At 42.8% G+C, this 18,734-nt stretch overlaps 3 protein-coding genes and 1 long non-coding RNA gene across 9 annotated transcripts in view; 2 read left to right on the top strand and 2 right to left on the bottom strand.

Annotated features, from left to right (window-relative positions):
* Window positions 1-7,063, top strand: part of LOC128886470 (sorting nexin-27) — a 14,114-nt gene extending 7,051 nt beyond the window's left edge. The window contains exons 2-8 of one of the 3 annotated variants that reach the window (XM_054141403.1): window positions 1,008-1,145; window positions 1,813-2,037; window positions 2,112-2,422; window positions 2,506-2,744; window positions 3,283-3,564; window positions 3,989-4,100; window positions 4,331-7,063. In XM_054141403.1, the coding sequence (XP_053997378.1) occupies window positions 1,008-1,145; window positions 1,813-2,037; window positions 2,112-2,422; window positions 2,506-2,744; window positions 3,283-3,564; window positions 3,989-4,057 (1,264 nt within the window). In that variant the 3' untranslated portion in view covers window positions 4,058-4,100; window positions 4,331-7,063. Of the gene's footprint in view, window positions 1-121; window positions 940-1,007; window positions 1,146-1,812; window positions 2,038-2,111; window positions 2,423-2,505; window positions 2,745-3,282; window positions 3,565-3,988 lie in introns of those variants that run through there. The other 2 variants (XM_054141410.1, XM_054141394.1) reach the window with 2 other exon arrangements.
* Window positions 5,066-7,643, bottom strand: LOC128886835 (uncharacterized). The gene is made up of 2 exons (XR_008459921.1): window positions 7,503-7,643; window positions 5,066-7,444 (listed from the first exon to the last, which is right to left on the bottom strand). It is a non-coding gene; the product is annotated as an uncharacterized LOC128886835 (long non-coding RNA).
* Window positions 7,644-7,951: 308 nt separating this feature from the next.
* The window catches only part of LOC128886233 (myogenesis-regulating glycosidase), a 13,344-nt gene continuing 2,561 nt past the window's right edge, over window positions 7,952-18,734 (top strand). The window contains exons 1-9 of one of the 4 annotated variants that reach the window (XM_054140943.1): window positions 7,952-8,142; window positions 11,851-12,131; window positions 12,461-12,697; window positions 12,847-13,122; window positions 13,204-13,292; window positions 15,168-15,379; window positions 17,067-17,203; window positions 18,213-18,431; window positions 18,512-18,622. In XM_054140943.1, coding sequence (XP_053996918.1) covers window positions 8,098-8,142; window positions 11,851-12,131; window positions 12,461-12,697; window positions 12,847-13,122; window positions 13,204-13,292; window positions 15,168-15,379; window positions 17,067-17,203; window positions 18,213-18,431; window positions 18,512-18,622 — 1,607 coding nt within the window. In that variant the 5' untranslated portion in view covers window positions 7,952-8,097. Of the gene's footprint in view, window positions 8,143-11,850; window positions 12,132-12,460; window positions 12,698-12,843; window positions 13,123-13,203; window positions 13,293-15,167; window positions 15,380-16,256; window positions 16,548-17,066; window positions 17,204-18,212; window positions 18,432-18,511; window positions 18,623-18,734 lie in introns of those variants that run through there. The other 3 variants (XM_054140936.1, XM_054140951.1, XM_054140958.1) reach the window with 3 other exon arrangements.
* Window positions 13,346-14,958, bottom strand: LOC128886781 (nucleoside diphosphate kinase homolog 5-like). The gene is made up of 5 exons (XM_054141948.1): window positions 14,701-14,958; window positions 14,008-14,403; window positions 13,798-13,936; window positions 13,563-13,651; window positions 13,346-13,484 (listed from the first exon to the last, which is right to left on the bottom strand). Exons 1-5 carry the CDS (start codon window positions 14,956-14,958, stop codon window positions 13,374-13,376), a joined length of 993 nt encoding a protein of 330 aa, XP_053997923.1. The 3' UTR covers window positions 13,346-13,373.

The following is an 18,734-nucleotide window of genomic DNA, read 5'->3' as shown; positions in this document are numbered from 1 at the left end:
ATTAATTGTGATCTGAAGCGATGGCATTTATTCTGAGGAGCAATTATAGCAATTACTGTTTGATTATAATGTTACTATAAAATTATTTATTAACTACTTATTAATTATTGTATAAACATATACCTAAAGTCCACAAAGGAATTCGTAAATCTTGTTTATCCGTCATAAGCTTGCGTATTACGTATCACTGCTCTTCGGAAATTAATTCCGACCAGTACAATAGCCATGGGTAAATTTAATACGACCGCAAAGGGTTAAAAAAAAAATCTCCAAGCGCAAACTATCGCGCTAAATAACGTTAACGTCGAGTTAGGATTACCATAACGCTCGTCGGAGTTCGTATTTTCCGACACTCGTCTCGCAGAGATAAACGAGACGAAAAAGGCGATAATTAAAGTAAAGTAAAAACCGTCGACGAGTATCAACAAAGATATCGCGACGATCCGAGGGCCGCGACGGTCTCGAATGCGGCGCGTTTTATCTCTGCAACCTCTTTCGCTCCGGAATCAAAGATAATAGAAGAAAAGGCTCGGTGGGGAAGCGATAGGCAAAACGTGTAATGTATTCAGCTCGCGTTTGCTTCGGAACGCGGATCGTGAATTTAGTCGTGGCTCCGTTCGCGTCCAATAACAACGCTCTTCCTTTCACGCCTCGGAGTTGAAAACTCACTCGCGCAAGGCTGGCTACCTGTTCCCCTTCGTTTCTTTCGCGAAAGTATCGATCGGACGCAAAATCTCACCCGGTCCCGCTGGAATAGGAAGTTTCCACTCTTTTCGCGTCGGTGGCCATTGCGCGATCGCTCGACCGACCGATACCACCGTCGAAATCTCGCTACGACATGTTGTCGTGCTACGTGACCGCGGTGCAATGCGAGTGGTTGGGGAACCGTGGCCGTCGTGGCTCGAACGTGGATTCGAGGCTCAAGGCGATCGCAGCCGGGTAAACGAGGATCCGGTCTATCGTCCACGTGGCTTGTTTTGGCGAATAAAACCTGCTGTCTATTGCAGGAACAACGTGAACGTCGAGGGAGCCACCCACAAGCAGGTGGTGGACTTAATCAAGTCCGGAGGCGACGTCTTAACGCTCACCGTTATCTCCGTCACGCCGCAGGAGGCCGAAAGATTGGAACCGTTCGAGGATCTCAGGTAAATTGCAATTCTATTACATCGGATAATTAAATAATTTCTGGAAATAAAAATATAACCGAATTAAAACACCAGTGAAACGTGTGAAATAATTTCTAGCTAATTTATGCGAATACTCAACAGCTTTCTATGTATATGTATATGTATATGTATAAAGAAATAATTTCTATCAGGTTGTCCCAAAAGTTTCTTTCGCTTTATTAATAAGTAATACGTGCACAATATTATATCGGGTTGTCCGGAAAGTTCATGCCTATTTTTAAGAAAAATTCAAAGACATATTTGAATTTTGATGTATATTTATTGAATTATACATGTACCATCTTGTTCCACGACCTTTCTACCTGCTAAGGAATGTACATATGTTATCTGTTTTCAGCCATTCGGATATATTCAGACCTGTACCGCCTACTAAAAATCGTCATGGCCTTTCCAGACTGGCCGATATGTTTCACGCTATATTACCGAATTGTGCACCATTCATTTTGCTCCATTACTGTTACAACGTGAATATCTACGAAATTAGATTGTCTATTTGTATAAACACGATCACATAAAATAATTGAGCGCAACTCGCGAAAGAAACTTTCGGGACAACCTACTACTTAGATCGCCTTATTAAAGTTAATCTACAAATTCAGTATTTTATTATTCACTTATCTTCTAGTTACGCATCCGTGGACTACAGCGAGAAACGATCCCTGCCGATCAGCGTCCCGGATTACCACGTACGCGAGAGGAAGCACGAGCGCTATGTCGTCTTCAACGTCCACATGGCAGGCAGACATTTGTGCTCCAGGCGTTACCGAGAGTTCGCCGCTTTGCACGTGGCTCTGAAAAAGGAATTCATCGGCTTCAACTTTCCCAAGTTACCAGGGAAATGGCCATTCCAGTACGTATTCCGCTTTAATGTAATCTTCGGTTCGGAACGGTGCACTGGTAACGAATACGACTTTATTTTTGCAGACTGAGCGAGCAGCAACTCGACGCTCGAAGACGCGGTTTGGAGCAGTACCTGGAGAAAGTGTGCGCCGTGCGCGTAATCGCGGAGAGCGACGCCATGCAAGATTTCCTCACCGACAGACTCGAGGAGGACGGTGATCAGGGGCCGGCTGTAGATCTCAAGGTACTCCTGCCGGACCGCGAGGTTGTCACCGTCACGGTTGCCAAAGCTGCTTCCGTGAAAGACGTGTACGATGCCGTTTGCAGCCGAGTAGGCTTGGACGCGGAAACGGCGAAATACTTTTACCTGTTCGAAATCGTCGAGTACAATTTCGGTAGGTAGGGAACGACGGGTTCGATGATAATTTTTTTTTTTTTTTTTTTTTTTTTTTTACGTAACGTCGCTCGTTTCTTTCAGAACGGAAGTTGCAACCTCACGAGCACCCTCACACTTTGTACATTCAGAACTATTCGACCGCCAGTGCGACGTGTCTCGCGATAAGGAGGTGGCTTTTCAATGTAAATAGACCACTCGGTGAGCAAGCGTTAACGTGGATATTCTGGCAGACCGTTGACGAAGTCAACAGAGGCCACATCACGGCCGGTGAACGATTGTATCAGTTGAAGGCTTTACAGGATGCGTCGAGGAAACACGAGGTGAGTTGGAAAACATTCGCGGACGAATTCGCTACTTAGTATGGGCTTTCAATTACCCCTTAACACTTTATTTACCGGGAGCCTATTTATAGGCCTTTTAATTGCAGTATTTAGCTATTGGAAACAGACTTGGCTCTCAACGTACCCAATAACAGTATGGCGGAATTACTGTCAGCCTAGATTGGCATATGCTACTGTAGAAAATTCTTTTTTTAATTAAAGACCGTCTCTAAATAGCCTGGTGGATAAAGTGTGAATCTTTTGCACTCGAGGCCTTTTTTTCTGGTATCTACCAGTAACTCGAACGCTAAGCTTAGATTGACTTGGAAGATGTAGCCGGATCTCAAACTAATTTGAGATTTTACTGACCTTTACTGCACTGACAAGTATTTTATTGACACTTCGAGTTCCAAAGAAATGAAACGTAAACTAGAGTCGCCTCTCGAGTGCAAAGGGTTAATATAGACACACTCATAGCGAATCGTAATGTCGAAGCTCGTACGAGTATCAATTCCATCTGTTTGTCTCGTACTCGCAGTACCTAAAACTGGCGAAAGAATTGAGCGGTTACGGCGACATCGTGTTCCCTCACTGCGTGTGCGACTCGAGGAAGGAAGGGCACGTCGTCGCCGCCGTGGGAGCAGCGGCGTTCAAGCTGCACGCGGCGAAGGAGGACGGTACTTTGGAATCTCAGGTCGTTGAATTTCAATGGAACACTATCACCCGGTGGGAGGTGGACGAGGAAGGAATGGCATTCTGCTTCCAATATACGCGCCAGGACAATCGTCCGCCGCGTTGGCTTAAGGTCTTCACACCTTACGTAAGTGTTTTATTCAAATCTTTTTACGAAAATTGTTTCTAAACGACGTATTCTTACACGGAGTGAGTCAGCGTAAACTACCGCACTAAATAACTTCTTTATCTTTTATCTTAGAATGTTAATAACAAGGAGCTGTATTTTTCTATTCGTTACACTGCCTCTTTTCAAGATAAAAATAAACGACTTACTCGAGTCGCTAATTTCGAACTAATCGACCTGTACCTGCTACTTAAATATGTACATACAAGTATTCAACCGCAGTAGTTACCAATCAATGGATTCAAAAAGAAGTTTCGCACGTCGGTGTGTTGCGTGCGTTTACTCTTGTGTGGTTTTTTTCTTTTTTTTTTTTTTAAGCATTGCAACAGTTTAATCGAACTGTTTCGCGCTATTTACGCTCGAACGATGAACGTTCTGTTCGCAGTACACGTTCCTGTCAGACTGTTTTGATCGAATAGCCGAGGAAGCGAAGTGGGACGATCCTGGCGAATGACGTAACGTCCGACGCTAAAAATGTGTTTGGTGCATAATACGAGGTATACCGTACCGTTTCATCGAACGTTCACTCACGGCTGTCTTTGTAGCCCGAAGTTTAGAACTACGTTTTTTAAGGCGACCGCAAAGATCAGTAAGACACCTAATCATATCAGTCTCTCGCTTGATCAGCTTCGCAACGCGTCCCGTGTCGAAATCATTTGCAACGTTGCATCGTTATACGAACGCGAACCTCGTGCCGCTGTAAAAATCAACAATTTTCTTTTTCAAGGAAATGCGGAGAGATAGCAAACGCCACCACCAGTCCCGCGTAGACGTATCGTCGTCTCTTTAGCTGATAATCTTTCTACCATAGAAAACCTCGATACTTTAGCTTACGGTTGATCCACGAATCGCTGAAAGACATAAGAGAATTACGTTAGTCTCCGCTCTCCAGGGTAAGATGTTGCAATATCACGCCAGCCTTTAGACGAATCTATCCTCTGGCCTATCACTCGTTCCGCGTACCGCGTAATTCGTTCTCGCGCAAGAGAATCGTCGAATTACGAGACGTTCCTCTCTACTAGCCTAATAGATATCGCAGACTTTCGTTCGTTAAATCCGTACGAGTGAATGAACTTAAGCAAGAAGTATTAACGATATAGTTTAAGCCGGTTGCTTTCCTTTCGCGCAGGCTCTCCGCGCATTTACATACCGAAGACGGTTCCGAGCATTTCAGTTTCGTCGTTTCGCATAGTTCCGACGCACCGTGAAATAGAGATTCGAAGGATACCGGGAATTACTTCTCCCAGGATGTATATTTATATTATTATACAAAGGCAGAGATACAAAGGTGAATTGTTCTCGATCCGAATACGCGTTACCGTGTCGCTATTGTGTATAAACCGTGAATACGATTAGCGCTCTGAACGAAGACGCGATCCGATTCGAAAAGTAAACCGTAGCTGTGAATAGTCGAAACCTTAACGCGCTGTTCCACCGTTGTCGAAGAATTGATGAAAACGTACTTCACCTTGGTCGTATCGTACGAATAACGTTCGTAAATTAATAACTAATAACGAGGTTAATCGAAGAGGAAAAGTATCGGATGGAGGAGGAGAGCGTTAAGATGATACGAATATAAGACTTAAAAACGAAATAGGTTGATCGAAAAAACACCAGGTAGAATGCCAGAATGAAGAAGAAACAAAAAAAAAAAAGTAATAAATAATACTCAGTGACATTGTTGAGAGAGATATTAATAATAGGAAACGAAATGAATATATGAATAATTTTAGCGTCTTTAATATCGGCGGGAACGCCGATAAACTTTTAAAGTATCTTGGCCTGCTCGTCGTGGTTTACGGGTAGAGACAGCGAATCCTTCGAAACGAAACTTCTTCCGCATTTATTACGTCGTTTCGCCCCCTTGTTTTCTGCGTCACCCTTTCCGATGGCTTCGCAACTGAACGTCGCTCGTTTCAAACGATTCGCTCGCCCAACAACGAGAGAAGCCTCGGCAGATAATAAGTATAGAGATAGATGTATAACTATCGTTAATGTTTTTAAACTTTATTCGGAATGAGTCGTGCGTGAGATTTTCGAGACAGCCAAGGTCGAGTGGCAAGAATGAAGGGTACGTTAACGGAGAGGTGTAAAAATAATAAAAATGTTGGCTTGCTCGACACGAATCACCCGACGTGTATAATATTCAAAGACGATGGCGAACGAAACGAAGAGAAAAAAAGATTATTCCCGAAAGCGTACAACGATCGAAAGTTCTTGTTATTTTTGCATCGGTTTAACGGACGATAACGACCCCCGATTCTTGTTCCGTGAATAATTTGGGAATTGTGCAAGATTACCTGTGAGCTATCCTTGAATTTGAACGAATAAAGGTAGACCTTCGGTTGCTTGAGGTTTTGGAATGAAATCGTATTTACGATGCTTCGAGCTCCACCTAGGTTTAAGTGTTGAAGCGTTCGTCCCTTTGTTAGCGTTTGCGTTTTCGCCGAGAATCACTACGAAAGAAAAAGAAAGAAACGTTTATCCATAGAAAGCGGCATCGGTATTAGTCTCTTAGTGTTCCTGAGTTTGCAGTCGGCAAAATCAGCGCACACCAAGTGTCGAACAAGTATTAAAATACTGCGGATATGTTCTAGCCGAAGGTCGCGTTGATTGGCGGAAAGAAGCAGCCGTGAAATTGTCATGACTTTTTGCGATGTATTGTATTATTCCATTAATCGATGAAGTAATTACATAATTAATTTAACGCTAAGTGTCTCGAAATGCCGGAGTTGGTACGCGTTCGTGGCTAGAATATTTTTGACGAAGTTACATTGTTACAAATACATTGAGTAGGTCTCGATGGCGTGTAGAATATTTTCGAACGAAATTAGGCTGAATCGTAGAAACGAAATACGTCCAAATTCCAACAGTGGTTTGCCTCGGAAGAAAGGAAGTTTATATCGATAATTTCTCATCGGCATTCGTCGTTTTCGCGTGTATACAATATTTATAACGAGTATTTATTAACGTCTTATCGTTCGCAAAATCGGCCATTCGATATGGTCGACGCGTGGATCTTTAGTTATTTATTGTCGTTCGATAGTATTTTTGTATCGAAAGAGATATTTACGTGTCCCGAAGAAAAGTTGGTTTCGTTTAGATTAACGAATTTCCGAGTCGGGCGATAGGACGATTAATTATTAATTACTTCATTAATTAACACGTTAAATAATTCTGTCTAATTGGATGACGAATTAGGTAGTATAATTTAATTATTGTTATAGTAAGACCATATCATTACAGTTAACTCCATAGAAGTTAATTAAACTATTATGTATAATCGTAGCCTGTAATAACAAGTGCTCCAGTTTATCATCTGGTATCAGTTCGCGACGTTTGCTGTAAAACTGGTATTTCGAATTAGCGGCGGTAATCGATATATATATATATTTTTTTTTCCCTTTCTTTTCGACTCATCTACTTCAAAATCGGAGAAAAATAAAAGAAGTGCAGAGAATTTACGTCTGTCTTATTTCTCTCTCGATAGTCCGAGAAAAGAATCTCTGTTACGTTCGCATCCTTCTTTTTCTGCGGCCGAGTCGATAAATCCGTAACCGTTCTACGATGCCCGCTGAATCGTTACTTGTCTATAATTTTACTGATTTCATACCGATTTCGTGTTCTGCTCGGCACACAATGTCGCTTACGTAATAAATTATGTCGTGCTTCGTTTTTTTTATGCATTGTATAACAAGCTCGTCCCGGGAAACGAATAGTTCCATATATATTTCTCTCTGATTGATACTTGGCTTTTCTTGCTGTTCCAGACCGTAACGGGTTTTGATTACATTCGTCAAGCGACACCGACAACCATACTTTCCTATCGAAGAGTATCAACCTTCTCCGCCAAGATCACCAACTCCGCTTGAAAATAAAGACCTTGGCCATCCGAGAACCTTCTCCTACATCAAAACGAAACGGTCGACCTTTTGTTCCAACATCGCCGTCAAAGGACCTCCTTATCGCACGACCGAAACAACCTTCTCCGAAATCACAATAACCAAGACCCGACAACCGTCTCCTCCTTGGACAGTATAAACACTCTTCCCCGAGATAATGAACCGCATCGATGTCCCCCCCGGACACCGCGATCGGCGTAAACACGCTCACGCGCTCCGATTTGGTCACTCACGGGATTTATCGATATCGGTCGTCCACAGATGGAGAGGGACGTATCTTGTATGTATACAAACGTGCGGTCTCGGTCCCGCTGGTATAAGTAAACGCGTGCAAATCGGTAGCCTGCGTGTACGGATCGCGCCGGCGCTCGCGCGAGCACGTTACCGATACATTGAACGCGGTTCTCTGAAGATATCGCTAAGTGGTCGCCGATACATGGAACAGAAGATCAGTCTAAAACCACCTGTCTTGGACGGTGGAGGCTCCGTCCTCTGATTCTATCGACGGTAATCGGTAGTTGTAAAATCCAGTGAAGAAACCGGGAATCGCCTGCCACCGGATCGACTAGTTCACAAAAGTTGAACGAGCACGATGGAGAGATTAAAGAGGAAACGGAGAAAACCTGACGGCCAGAAGGTAGGTGAAGCGTTCCTTTTCGCGTTTCTTCCTCGTTATCATCGCATCGATTCGTACAAGATTAATATTTTTTTTAACAAGCAGCTACAAGACAAGAAAAGACGCCCGAACGAAAGGGTCCCGTACCTTGCGACTGCGTTCCGTCCTGCGTAGAGTTTTTTTAGTAAATTATTGAGGGATTCGCGAACGCGTTACTCGACAGAACTCGTTCTGAATTCGGAGAGGCCGTTTCGAATCCATTTTTGAAACATGGACAAAAATCTCGCGAATACTGTTTGCACGGATAAATCATCATTACATAACGCGGCATCGCTCAACAATTGACGCGTTGATTCACACCGTAACAAAGTTATATTCTATTTTCACGATCCGGTTGCAAATAGTACTCGCTAATTAACCGACCGAGCGTGTTTCGTCGCCTTAAAACAATCGCACGATAACACGTTATCGATGAAACCACACGCTTCACGTTTTATTAGGGGTGCGTCGGTTACACCTTCGGGTGCTTCGTCCGTTGTATAGTTGACTGTCGTATCCCGTGGTTTGAAAACTAGTTTAAAACTAGTAGAATCTGTTTCGAAACAATCTACCGTTTGTGTAGTTATACTGACAAGACCAGGCTTATCTTGGTAATTGAAGAAAGATAGTAAAATTTTTCTACATAGTTTAATTGCAGGTTCTTCCGATTTATCGAGTCGCCTACTTCTGCCCGTGCCGTTTGTCTCTCTCGTCGCCGGGCCCAACAGAAATGACCACACTTTTTGGCGGCACGCGTCCCGAGATTAGAGCCTATCACGAACACCTTAGGTCTCATAGAAATAACTTGTTCTTTCGTCCGAGGTCGATCCGATCGTTTCCACATCTATTAACCCAATTTCTCGGAAAACTTGTGACTCTGTATGCAAACGACACTCACATGCTAGTGAGATCATCGGCGACAATTTTCCTCGTGGTTTTGCCTTAGAATCAGTGGAACTACGAAATCCCCGGGATTCAAACAGCGCCGTTAGGCGGGAAACAATGGCGCCTATTGACGAGAACGTCGTTCGGAACGCGAACGATCTTTTGACGCTAGTATCCGAAGCTTTTGTTAACGCGACGTTTGTCGCGTTCGTTCGACTGGGAATTGTCGCGATTTTTAAAAACAAAATTTTAGGAGGAATAAAGGAGGAAATCCTTCACGGTGAACGGAGCGCTTCGAATTCTCGTTCGAATTATTTTCTTCCGCGCAGATAATCGTTACCTTATCGAGCGCCAACAAAAGTCCGCCTAGGCAAACGTTTCGTTTGTTAATCGCGAGATTTAAACCGGGACGCCTTTGCGCGGTTCCAACCGCTTTAATCGCTTTATTGTTTCGATTGTTTGAAACTTTGTTCGTTGCTCCGTCGAGTGTAAACAAGATAGGAGCCTCTCGATAATGCCTGCTCGGATCGAATGTAGGTGTACGCACGTTTTCTAAGTGCACCAAAGGTGTCGTAAATCGTTAATTCCTCGGATGGTGGGTTTAATCCGATAAGTTGACGTTCTTATTCGAGTTCTGTTCTACCAAACGCGTGATCGGATTCAAAATCTTGCACAGTGCGGCACTTTAACGAGGATTTTGGGACAAAAATAAAGGATTGATTAGAATGTGCTAATAATTCATATTTTTAGGGCGGAAATTGTTTCAATCGTGTCAACTAAAATTATTTGAGTATCGTTAGGTAAATAGAATAATTATGACAAGAGAGATATTAAATTTTATAATAATGGAAGAAGGGGAATATTAATGTTAACAGAACGGCGAGAAATAATTTTACAGTAAAAGTAAAATACAATTAATGAAAATACGAAAAACAATTATTGATTAATTAAGGATAGGTTTCGCTAATGAAATGATACATACATAGCATTCAGTGTAGCAGTTTCTCGCAAAAACAAATTGTATAGCGTTGTATTACAACAACTTTTTTTTTATACGTAACCATACAAATTACATGATAATTTGAACCGTTTTTATTTAATTACATTTTAAAGAAAAAGAGGAATTTTGTAAGTTGCGAACCAAAGTTGTACATACCTTCGTTAATATTTTCCGTATTTAACAAACAGTGTTTGAAAGAAACTAAATGAAAACAAAAAACGAATTACACACGTGAATATCGATTTTTAGTTGGTACGTTACAATAATCGAATCACTGTAATTAATCCAATGTTGATTTCTAACGGTACTATTTTCACATTCGCGTTCCTTATTTAGTGAATGATGATATTATTGCGTAATTAGATAAACATTGAACCCGGAACCGTTTTTTATTTTCGTCCATTGAATACCGCACTGTGGCTAGTTCATAAAATTATGTCATCTCGAGGTCGAACCGAACGTAGGGTATCGATTATCAATCGCTAATCTGGAATTAGAGTTAACCATCGGAGCAGAAAACGTATTTGCATACGCGACACGCAAGGCACTATCAGTTTTCATTACGTAATAGATTGTGCACATGTCGAATTGTCGGTTCGATTTTTCTTCCACCGATCGATCAAGTATAAAACGCGACGATGATTTAGTTCTACAGGACCGATTCACCTCTCGTCGGGCTAACTAATATAACAATCTATGATAGAATACAAAAAACTAATGTATATACTCTCTCCATGAAAATACTGTCTGAGTAGGTTAGGAATAGCATTTGGTGGTGGAAAGTGATATTGAATATCGTTAATGTACATACTGTCTACACGGAAATACTGTCTGATTACGTTTGGGGTAGTACTTGGTGGGAGCACCGATATTCAATAGTGTTAATGTACATACTGTCTCAGTAGGTTCGGTGTAATTTTTAGTGGCAATGTTTTAGTGCGGCAATATTGAATGTCTACGTGGAAATACTGTCTGAGAAAGTTTGATGTATTTGTTTTGCTGATGGAAAGGAGGGGAGCAATATTGCATACAGTTAATGTGTAAACTGTCGACACGAAAATACTGTTTTAGTAGGTAATACTGTCTTAGTGGTGGATTTTTTTGTGGAGACTGAATAAGACGTTCTTATTCTATGGCGGTGAAAATATTGATTAATGCATATACTCTCTCCATGAAGATACTGTCTGAGAAGGTTTGGGATAGTATTTGGTGGGGTCCGACAGTATTGAATAGTGTCAATGTATATGATGTCTAAAGTAGATATAATGATAGTTTACAAATATTCTTTGCTTACTTCAGCATTAATTTTTTAATACATTATGTATTACAATTATTAACAGCAGGACTGATTTCTTATCGCAAAAGAGTGGTCTTCGTAGAAAAAAAAAATAGAAGGAATAAAAATATTGAACAGGACCATCAAGACACCACGAAGGAGACAAGCAATTTATTTGGATGAAAACTGCTACCTTCAGAATGTGCAACTTTAAGTCCTCGTATCAATCACATTTATTTATTTATTATTTATTTCGTAGTCGCTGGACATTTAGAAAACGATACGAGTTTATCCGAATTCGATCCGAGAGATCGAGTTTTCGGCTCCGTGTCTAAAAATTTCCCAATTCGGACCACTGGCGCGGCAGTGCGGTCAAGACGATCTTTCTCGTACCACTCGGTCCGAACTGACCGCACCGCGCGCAACTTTAATCAACCTTAACTAACCAACTCCCACAACGATGGTCTCTTTTCATCGCGTCCCCTCTTTCTTCTGTCACGCTCTCTCCATCCTTATTCTCTTTGCACAGAAAGTATTACTCTCAATCGTCGATCCCTGGGACGTCAGAGTGGCCAGTGTCGATCCGGTCGGCTTGGCGGAACGACGAGGCGTCTCTTTGTCGATTTCTCCGCTCCAACAGATCGAAAGTGCCTCGCAAGAGCCTCTGTCTCCGGGTAGAACTGTCAGGACCCCGTCACCTTGGTACAAACCCGCTCACAGCAGCGTCTCGGAACACTCTTCTACCGTCGGAGCCACGAAAACGAGCTCTGCCGAACCCACCTGGGTGAATCCTTGGTATTCCCCGACCAGGTAAACCGTAGAAGAGTTTCCTTTCGCTCTGCGAATACGCCCAACATTTTCGCCGATGCTTAAACTCCAGCTTTATTTAAGCATCGAATATAATTACATCGGAAATCGATTGCCAATAACGTGGAACACCGCGAGTGGTAAACACGCGGTACGTGAACCCTGAGACGAGTGATTAGATCGTAAAACGTGTTGAAACTGTTGCCCGCGTCTTGCTTTCATAAACCGTTTATGATAAACGTAACGCGAGCCAGCGCCGATGCGTTCGATTTCCCAGGCGTTCGGAGCATCTCAAATAATTATCAAGGACGTTTCTTTTAACGTTCGAAAAGGTCATCGATTGGTACGCGATCCAATTCACCGGAAGTGCCACGGAAACCAGCGAGAAAGAGAGCGCAAAGCGAGGCGAGAAACCCGGGAACAAGCTCCGATCTTCGAAATGACCAAACCATTCCGGACGACAATGGATTAATCGACGCGACACCGGAAATCACGTGCGGTGATTCCGATTACGAGCACAAGGCTGGACCAGTCGCCAGAGTGCGTTTCGAGAACAAGAAGCGAGGGAGGTAAAGCTTTTCTTGAAGATTCGTTTGTTTGTTTGTTTTACAGCCCGCTGTAGTGTTTGAAATCCTACTTATATTTTTCTCCTATCATACATCGCCTAGATAGTACTGGCGGCGTTTCACAATTTTTTGACGATTTTTCGCTGAAGCAGGAGCCACACTTGGGATTCGGAAGCGGATCGCGTCGATGGGAAGAGTCATCTTTACCCTTCGAAGACAGTCAGTCCGCCCGGTAATTTCGAAGACGATAATTCGTCGCACCGGGAAGAAACTCTGACGCAACAGTCCGCGGAAAGTTCTGCAGGTCCCGACGAGACGAATACCGAGGAGAAAGGTTGCAAGTCTACCGAAAAAACAGAACCAGTCGGTCTCGGATATTTCGAAGACAAAGAGCTGGTGAACGTCGTGCAGAATTTGGTGACGTCGAGGTATTATTATCGAATGTCTCCTTGTCTCTTCTACTTGTATTTCATCGTGTATTAACGCGGTCCATGTGGCCTGTCCCTAAGGTACAGTCCCAATCTGCCCGGTGGGCCACGAAAATTAAGCAGAAGGACGTCATGTCGACGCGAGTCTCCGAAAGAAATGGACACGATAGGTAAAACGACGTTTCGTTTATTACTAACGCATAATTTACACGTTTAGACGAGCAAAAGTCGTCGTTCGAGATATCTGAATTTCACGTTGGAACTACAGCGAGATCTTGCGGCAGTTTAGGCTTGTTAGGGTTGTTCAAAATCAACCAATTAGCGAGCCATAAGACAGGGTCTGCAGGCTTCACTTTGCAACACTGTAAGGCGATGTTTGTTTATTGTTTTTATCAATTGTTGTTATTCAATTGTTACAAAATGTTAATTATTCGTCTCACCAAGGAAAGAGCTTCCACGAGGACAGGATTCATTATTTCCGACAAGTAATCGACCGCTGCTTCGTTTCTCAACAGGGGCTCGATTACAACTGAAATAGAATGTCGGAAGTTGGTCGTGGGTTTTGAAAACTCGTTAACAGTTTAACGTCCGCTCGCGGAAAAAAAAAAATAACGGCATTGAAACACGCATACATTTTTGCTGTAAACTAGAAATTATTGGTCAGTGTATTATTACGTTCAGGGAAGAAGAAATGAATCTCTCTTTCGGCCTCTTCGCGAGTACTGCTTCCATGAACTGCGTTCTTGAAAGTCTCGCCTCTCCTGCCGAATCGTGCTCTTATACTGTCAGGGTAATATAAACGAGCCTCCGTAACCTAAAGCACGCGTTCGCGCCAATAAGAAAACACTTGTCAGACAATACAGAGAAAGAACATCTGGAAATTACCTTGGTTGGACCCATAAGCAATCTCCACTCTTCCACGCCGTGACGTTTGGCTAAAACGTGAGCGATTACGGGACCGGACGCCATGTAGGCAACGAGGTGCGCGAAGTTTAGCTGTCCATACTTGTCCGAATAAAACTCGGACACTTGTTCCGGCGTGAGCTGCAACCAGCGCGTCTGATAAACCTCGAAGCCTTCTTCAAATATACGTCGTTCGATTTGCTTTCTATAGACGACCGCTTCTGGCTTTATGATCGCTAACGTGCACTCGATATCCGGCTTCTCCTCGACTTCCTCTTCGCAGACGCAAGGCTCGAAGGAAAACACCGGCGGATGCCAAACTTCCTCCTCGGGCTCTCCGACGAGACACTCGCACTCTTCACGGCTAACGAACTTGTACTGTCGACCGTTGGACGGAGCACCGACGAATCGTTATTATTAGACTGCGGATTTGTATGCATTTATAGGGAACTTGAATGTGCAAGAACCTACAAAATGCACACAGTATACAAGAATATAAAAAATATCGAGAGTACGGTAATTATTAAGTTCATATTATGATATTTCCAGAGTGAAATAAATTCCTGTTTAGGTTCAATTTTTGTAGGCACGTTTGCCAAGATTTTATTTTGCATAAAAATCCGCGGTCTAAGTATTACATATCGAAATTTTGTAGTTTGAAATGGTATTTTGCACGAGTACCGTTCTAGGGGAACTAGAGGTCGTCGAGCTCGTCAGCAGTTCCCTGTTACCACTGCAAATTGTAAATCCAAGAGCGGATTGCGAGGAATCGACCGGGTCCCAATCGTCTTTGTTCGAGACCGTGGCGCAGCTCGATCGTCTCGCTATGTCTTTCGTTGGACGATACGACTTCGAACATTTCCTGAAAAGCGTCACCGTTTCCGGGACGGATGGGTCGTCGTCGGCGTTCTTCTTATCTACGCAGTCGCACATTTTCGCGAGTAAACGTCGGTTCCTCTCAATTTCACTCGCATCTCTTTGCTTATCATTTATCAGGGTTATAAATCAGTCGTGTGACACTCGATGCAATGACGTTCGAAACAAAATAACGTCGGTAAAATCGTAACGTGGGTGAAGTATCTTTATATTTGCGATGGTATAGTGCTTTGCAAAGTATGTAAAATTAATTGACACTTTTTCAGACGACCCGAAGGCGACGGAACGTAACAGCGTACCTGTACCAAGTACACCTTTAAAAGAAACAACAGAAATCATCGAAGACGGAACGAAGGAAAGATTCATTCGTCTTGAACCAGCGGCAAGATTTCGCGCAGCCGCGGATATACGTAAAACGAGTGTCTCGATGCCGAGCAATCTTGACGAGATGGAAAATCTGCGAATCGGCAGGCAAAAGGTGAGCCCAACGATTAACCTGCGCTCGAGAGATGACTCACCGCTAGATTTCACGCAGCAAATCTACCAGCAATAATGTTTGACAATGACAATCGGGCTACATCAAATCAATCTAACCATAACGTTCGTGGCAATAGAATGGTAAGAAAGCATCTCGAGTTGCTGCTAGATACAGTAAAGTCTCTATAAATGCACAAGCTCGGGACTGACCGTGTGCGTTTATCGTCGACTTCATACTGGACCCCTCGAGAGGTGTACACACAGTGGTGGGGATGGTTTCTATGCAGTTATCGCAGACCAATTTGTGCATTTATGGAGACATTAGTGTACCAAGAACTCGAGATGTTTCTTAGCATTCTATTGCCATGAATTCTAAGCTATCTAGATTTGAGAATAAGGTCACCTTTGCCTCGCCGACAATCATTTTATTGACACTTCGAGCTCCAAAGAAATGAAACCTAAAGAAACATTATGTTCCTTTCCATTCTGTTATGTACAATATTATCCACCTTTTTATTTGAAGGCGAGAGGTTTTGACGAAGAAGAGAGGTCCGAAAAGAATTCGATTTTACCAGCGCTAAAATAAGAAAGCATGTTGTATTCTATCCTTCTCCAAAGAATAACACCCGAGCGATCAGTTTATAGTTTGCCGTTATACACCGAACCCCATGTTTTGTCTACGGGTTCCTCCTCGTCACGCTCGAGGACAAAGTCAAACCGAATACCTCCTTCGAAATAAGAGTTGCTTATTTCAAGACCAGTAGCATATAACGATCTGTTTCGTGCGAATACGGGATCCCTGTAAATGCGAGGCGTGACTAGCTCACATTGTGATAGAGACTGACAATAACACGGCGGATAATCGCCGCCAGTGTACGGTTACTCGGTGGATTAAGAGCAGTGTTACGCAGTTGCGCAATTCCGACTCGTGTTTACCAAACTCGGTGAAAAAAATTCGTAGTCACGGCGTTTCGCTCCTCGGTGAATCTTGCTGGCTAGATTCGGCTGCGCTTAACGGATAAGTTTTCGAGATGTTGCAACGAGTGTCTGTTCGTTACATGAAATACGTGGACGAAATGAAACCGCTGTTGTCCATGGATAAAACGAATGATACAAACAATAGGTACAGCTCGATCTATTCTTTGGTAAAGACTCTCGCCGAAGGTGAGGTAGGTTCATGTCCAATTCGTAAAGAGTGTACGATGAAGACAGGCAACATTTTTATCTAGATAAACAGTTCTGTTACGTTCCTCACGAGTTCGTACTCGAAATCAGTTGGGTAAATATTAACGGTAAATGTTTGCACTGGTGATGCAAAGTAAAGCAAGTCGGGTACCACGCTCGATTTTGCCGTGGATCTCGAAAAGGATGCGCAGAGTTTTGTTACACCGTTCCTTCTGATTAACGATACTTAATTTGTTTACTGTAAGACACGTGCGCGTAGCTGTCGAAACGTTTTCCTAATTCGCTCGACAACGCCATTTTATTCCCGTTCCTTCCGCGAGGCAGCTGAATTTCTCGGCGATTGCGTAATGTTTACAATCGTCAACCACCAATCCGCTATGCCACGCGTCTCCACCAACGTAGTTCCTCAATGTCGCTCGGAGCGATCGGTCTCGACTACCAGAAAATATAAAAGAGGCTACAGTATCGTTCTATTTCTGACGCGGTCGATTAACAATTCGCAGGTGACTCCCTCGAAATTCAACAGATCGGAGAGCGGTGACAGCAGCAGCGTGACGTTCAGCAACAGCGGTTCGACGCCCAATGGAAGCCCGCTCGGCTCGGAAACCGAGGAGGAAGCAAACGACGAGGAGATGGCTAAGTAAGTAACAAGTTTACTGACCAGTTCACTGACAACCACCACTTTACAGAGTGGTGCATGGAACGATCATCTTCGGATTCGACCTTCTTTATATCGCCTTAGGGTTATCGCGTTACAAGTTTCGAGACTCGACCGTCGTGCCAGTCGATCGTTCGGCAGCCTGCCATTGAGGACCGTTTGTAGTTTTAGTTTGTAGTTTTAATTTGTAGTTCTAGTTTGTAGTTTTAATTTGTAGTTTTAGTTTGTAGTTTTACGTGTGCCGTTTTCTTTTTCTCCACGGACGAAAGTGAATTCGATTCCTGGATCTTTTGTTATTCGGCAGATTCATGCGCGTTATTTAACGTTGTATTTTTGCGATGATAGAAAATAAACAACTTTGTCGATGCAACGAATTAGTGTAAAGATACGAGTAACATTGTCCGACACGAATTTTTTGTTCTGTAATATCCACTGAAGGATTCTTGCAGCGTTCCTCGTTCTAAATACGAATCTGGAAACCAAATTGCTCCATCGCTATCAGTCTTCGAAAAACACGAGGTTTCGTAAAATCGGACAATCTTGAAAATATAACACTACTTGAAAGCTGCGAACGCTAGAGAGTACTATTTCGTCTTGAAAGATAGAGGAGTGTTTTCTGAATATGTAGATATATTTATTTAGAATTATCTGCTTCTTTGAAGGCCTGTAAATGAACACCGAAATTCAAAAAGGTGCTAATGGGGAAAGTTCGCACGAAATGCTTTTGTATTTTTATGAAAAGTTATTTACCTATTTGAAATTTACTATATATATATATAGATATCGCAAAACCTAAAAATAGTTCAAATTTGTTGGACAGATATAATCTATCGACGCGATAACAACTCAACGATTCTGATTACATTTGCAAAGTTTAAGATACCGCGATGATTCCAAGATACGACGTCGGCAGCGCTGTATCGCTGCAAAGGTAGACAAATTAATTCAAGCAATTACTAAAAATTTGTATATAACGTAAATGAAATTGCAGAGTCCCGTTGCAAGCTCCTCCTCGAAGGAAAGGCAGAGTAGTGGGACCAATGATTAGTCAAAAGTTGGGAAACAACTCGTTGGACCTTCCCGGTGGACAAAGTGCGAGCTCGACGATAACCAGCGTTAACAGCATTAGCAGTTTGCTCAAGGAAAAACTCCAGTTGTCCCTTCCACAAGCTCTGCGTAGCAGCAAAAAGAGACAGAACGCCGATTATCGGTGAGGTGAAAATAATCGTTTGCGTGAATCGATTTTAAATTAAATTTTTTGAGCGTCATGTTGCATCAAATCTTTCACAGACTACGAGTTTTCGTTGGAATACTATTTCTATGCGTCGTTTTCCTCGTAGGATTTGCGCACATTTATTACACGCAGCACGTTCTGCAACGAGCCTACTTCGACAAATTTCGGTGAGCGAGCGATTACGTACATTTTCCTTATTCAGTAAAGTCTCTATAAATGCACAAGCTCGGGGGGGCTGAACTGGTGCATGATGGTTACAGTTTTACAACGAAAAAGTTA

This window comes from Hylaeus anthracinus, unplaced genomic scaffold (assembly GCF_026225885.1).
Source record: "Hylaeus anthracinus isolate JK02 unplaced genomic scaffold, UHH_iyHylAnth1.0_haploid 0, whole genome shotgun sequence".
In the NCBI taxonomy this organism is placed as follows: domain Eukaryota; kingdom Metazoa; phylum Arthropoda; class Insecta; order Hymenoptera; family Colletidae; genus Hylaeus; species Hylaeus anthracinus.
Note: the sequence above shows the minus strand (reverse complement) of the source record. Positions and strands in the feature narration are given on the sequence as shown.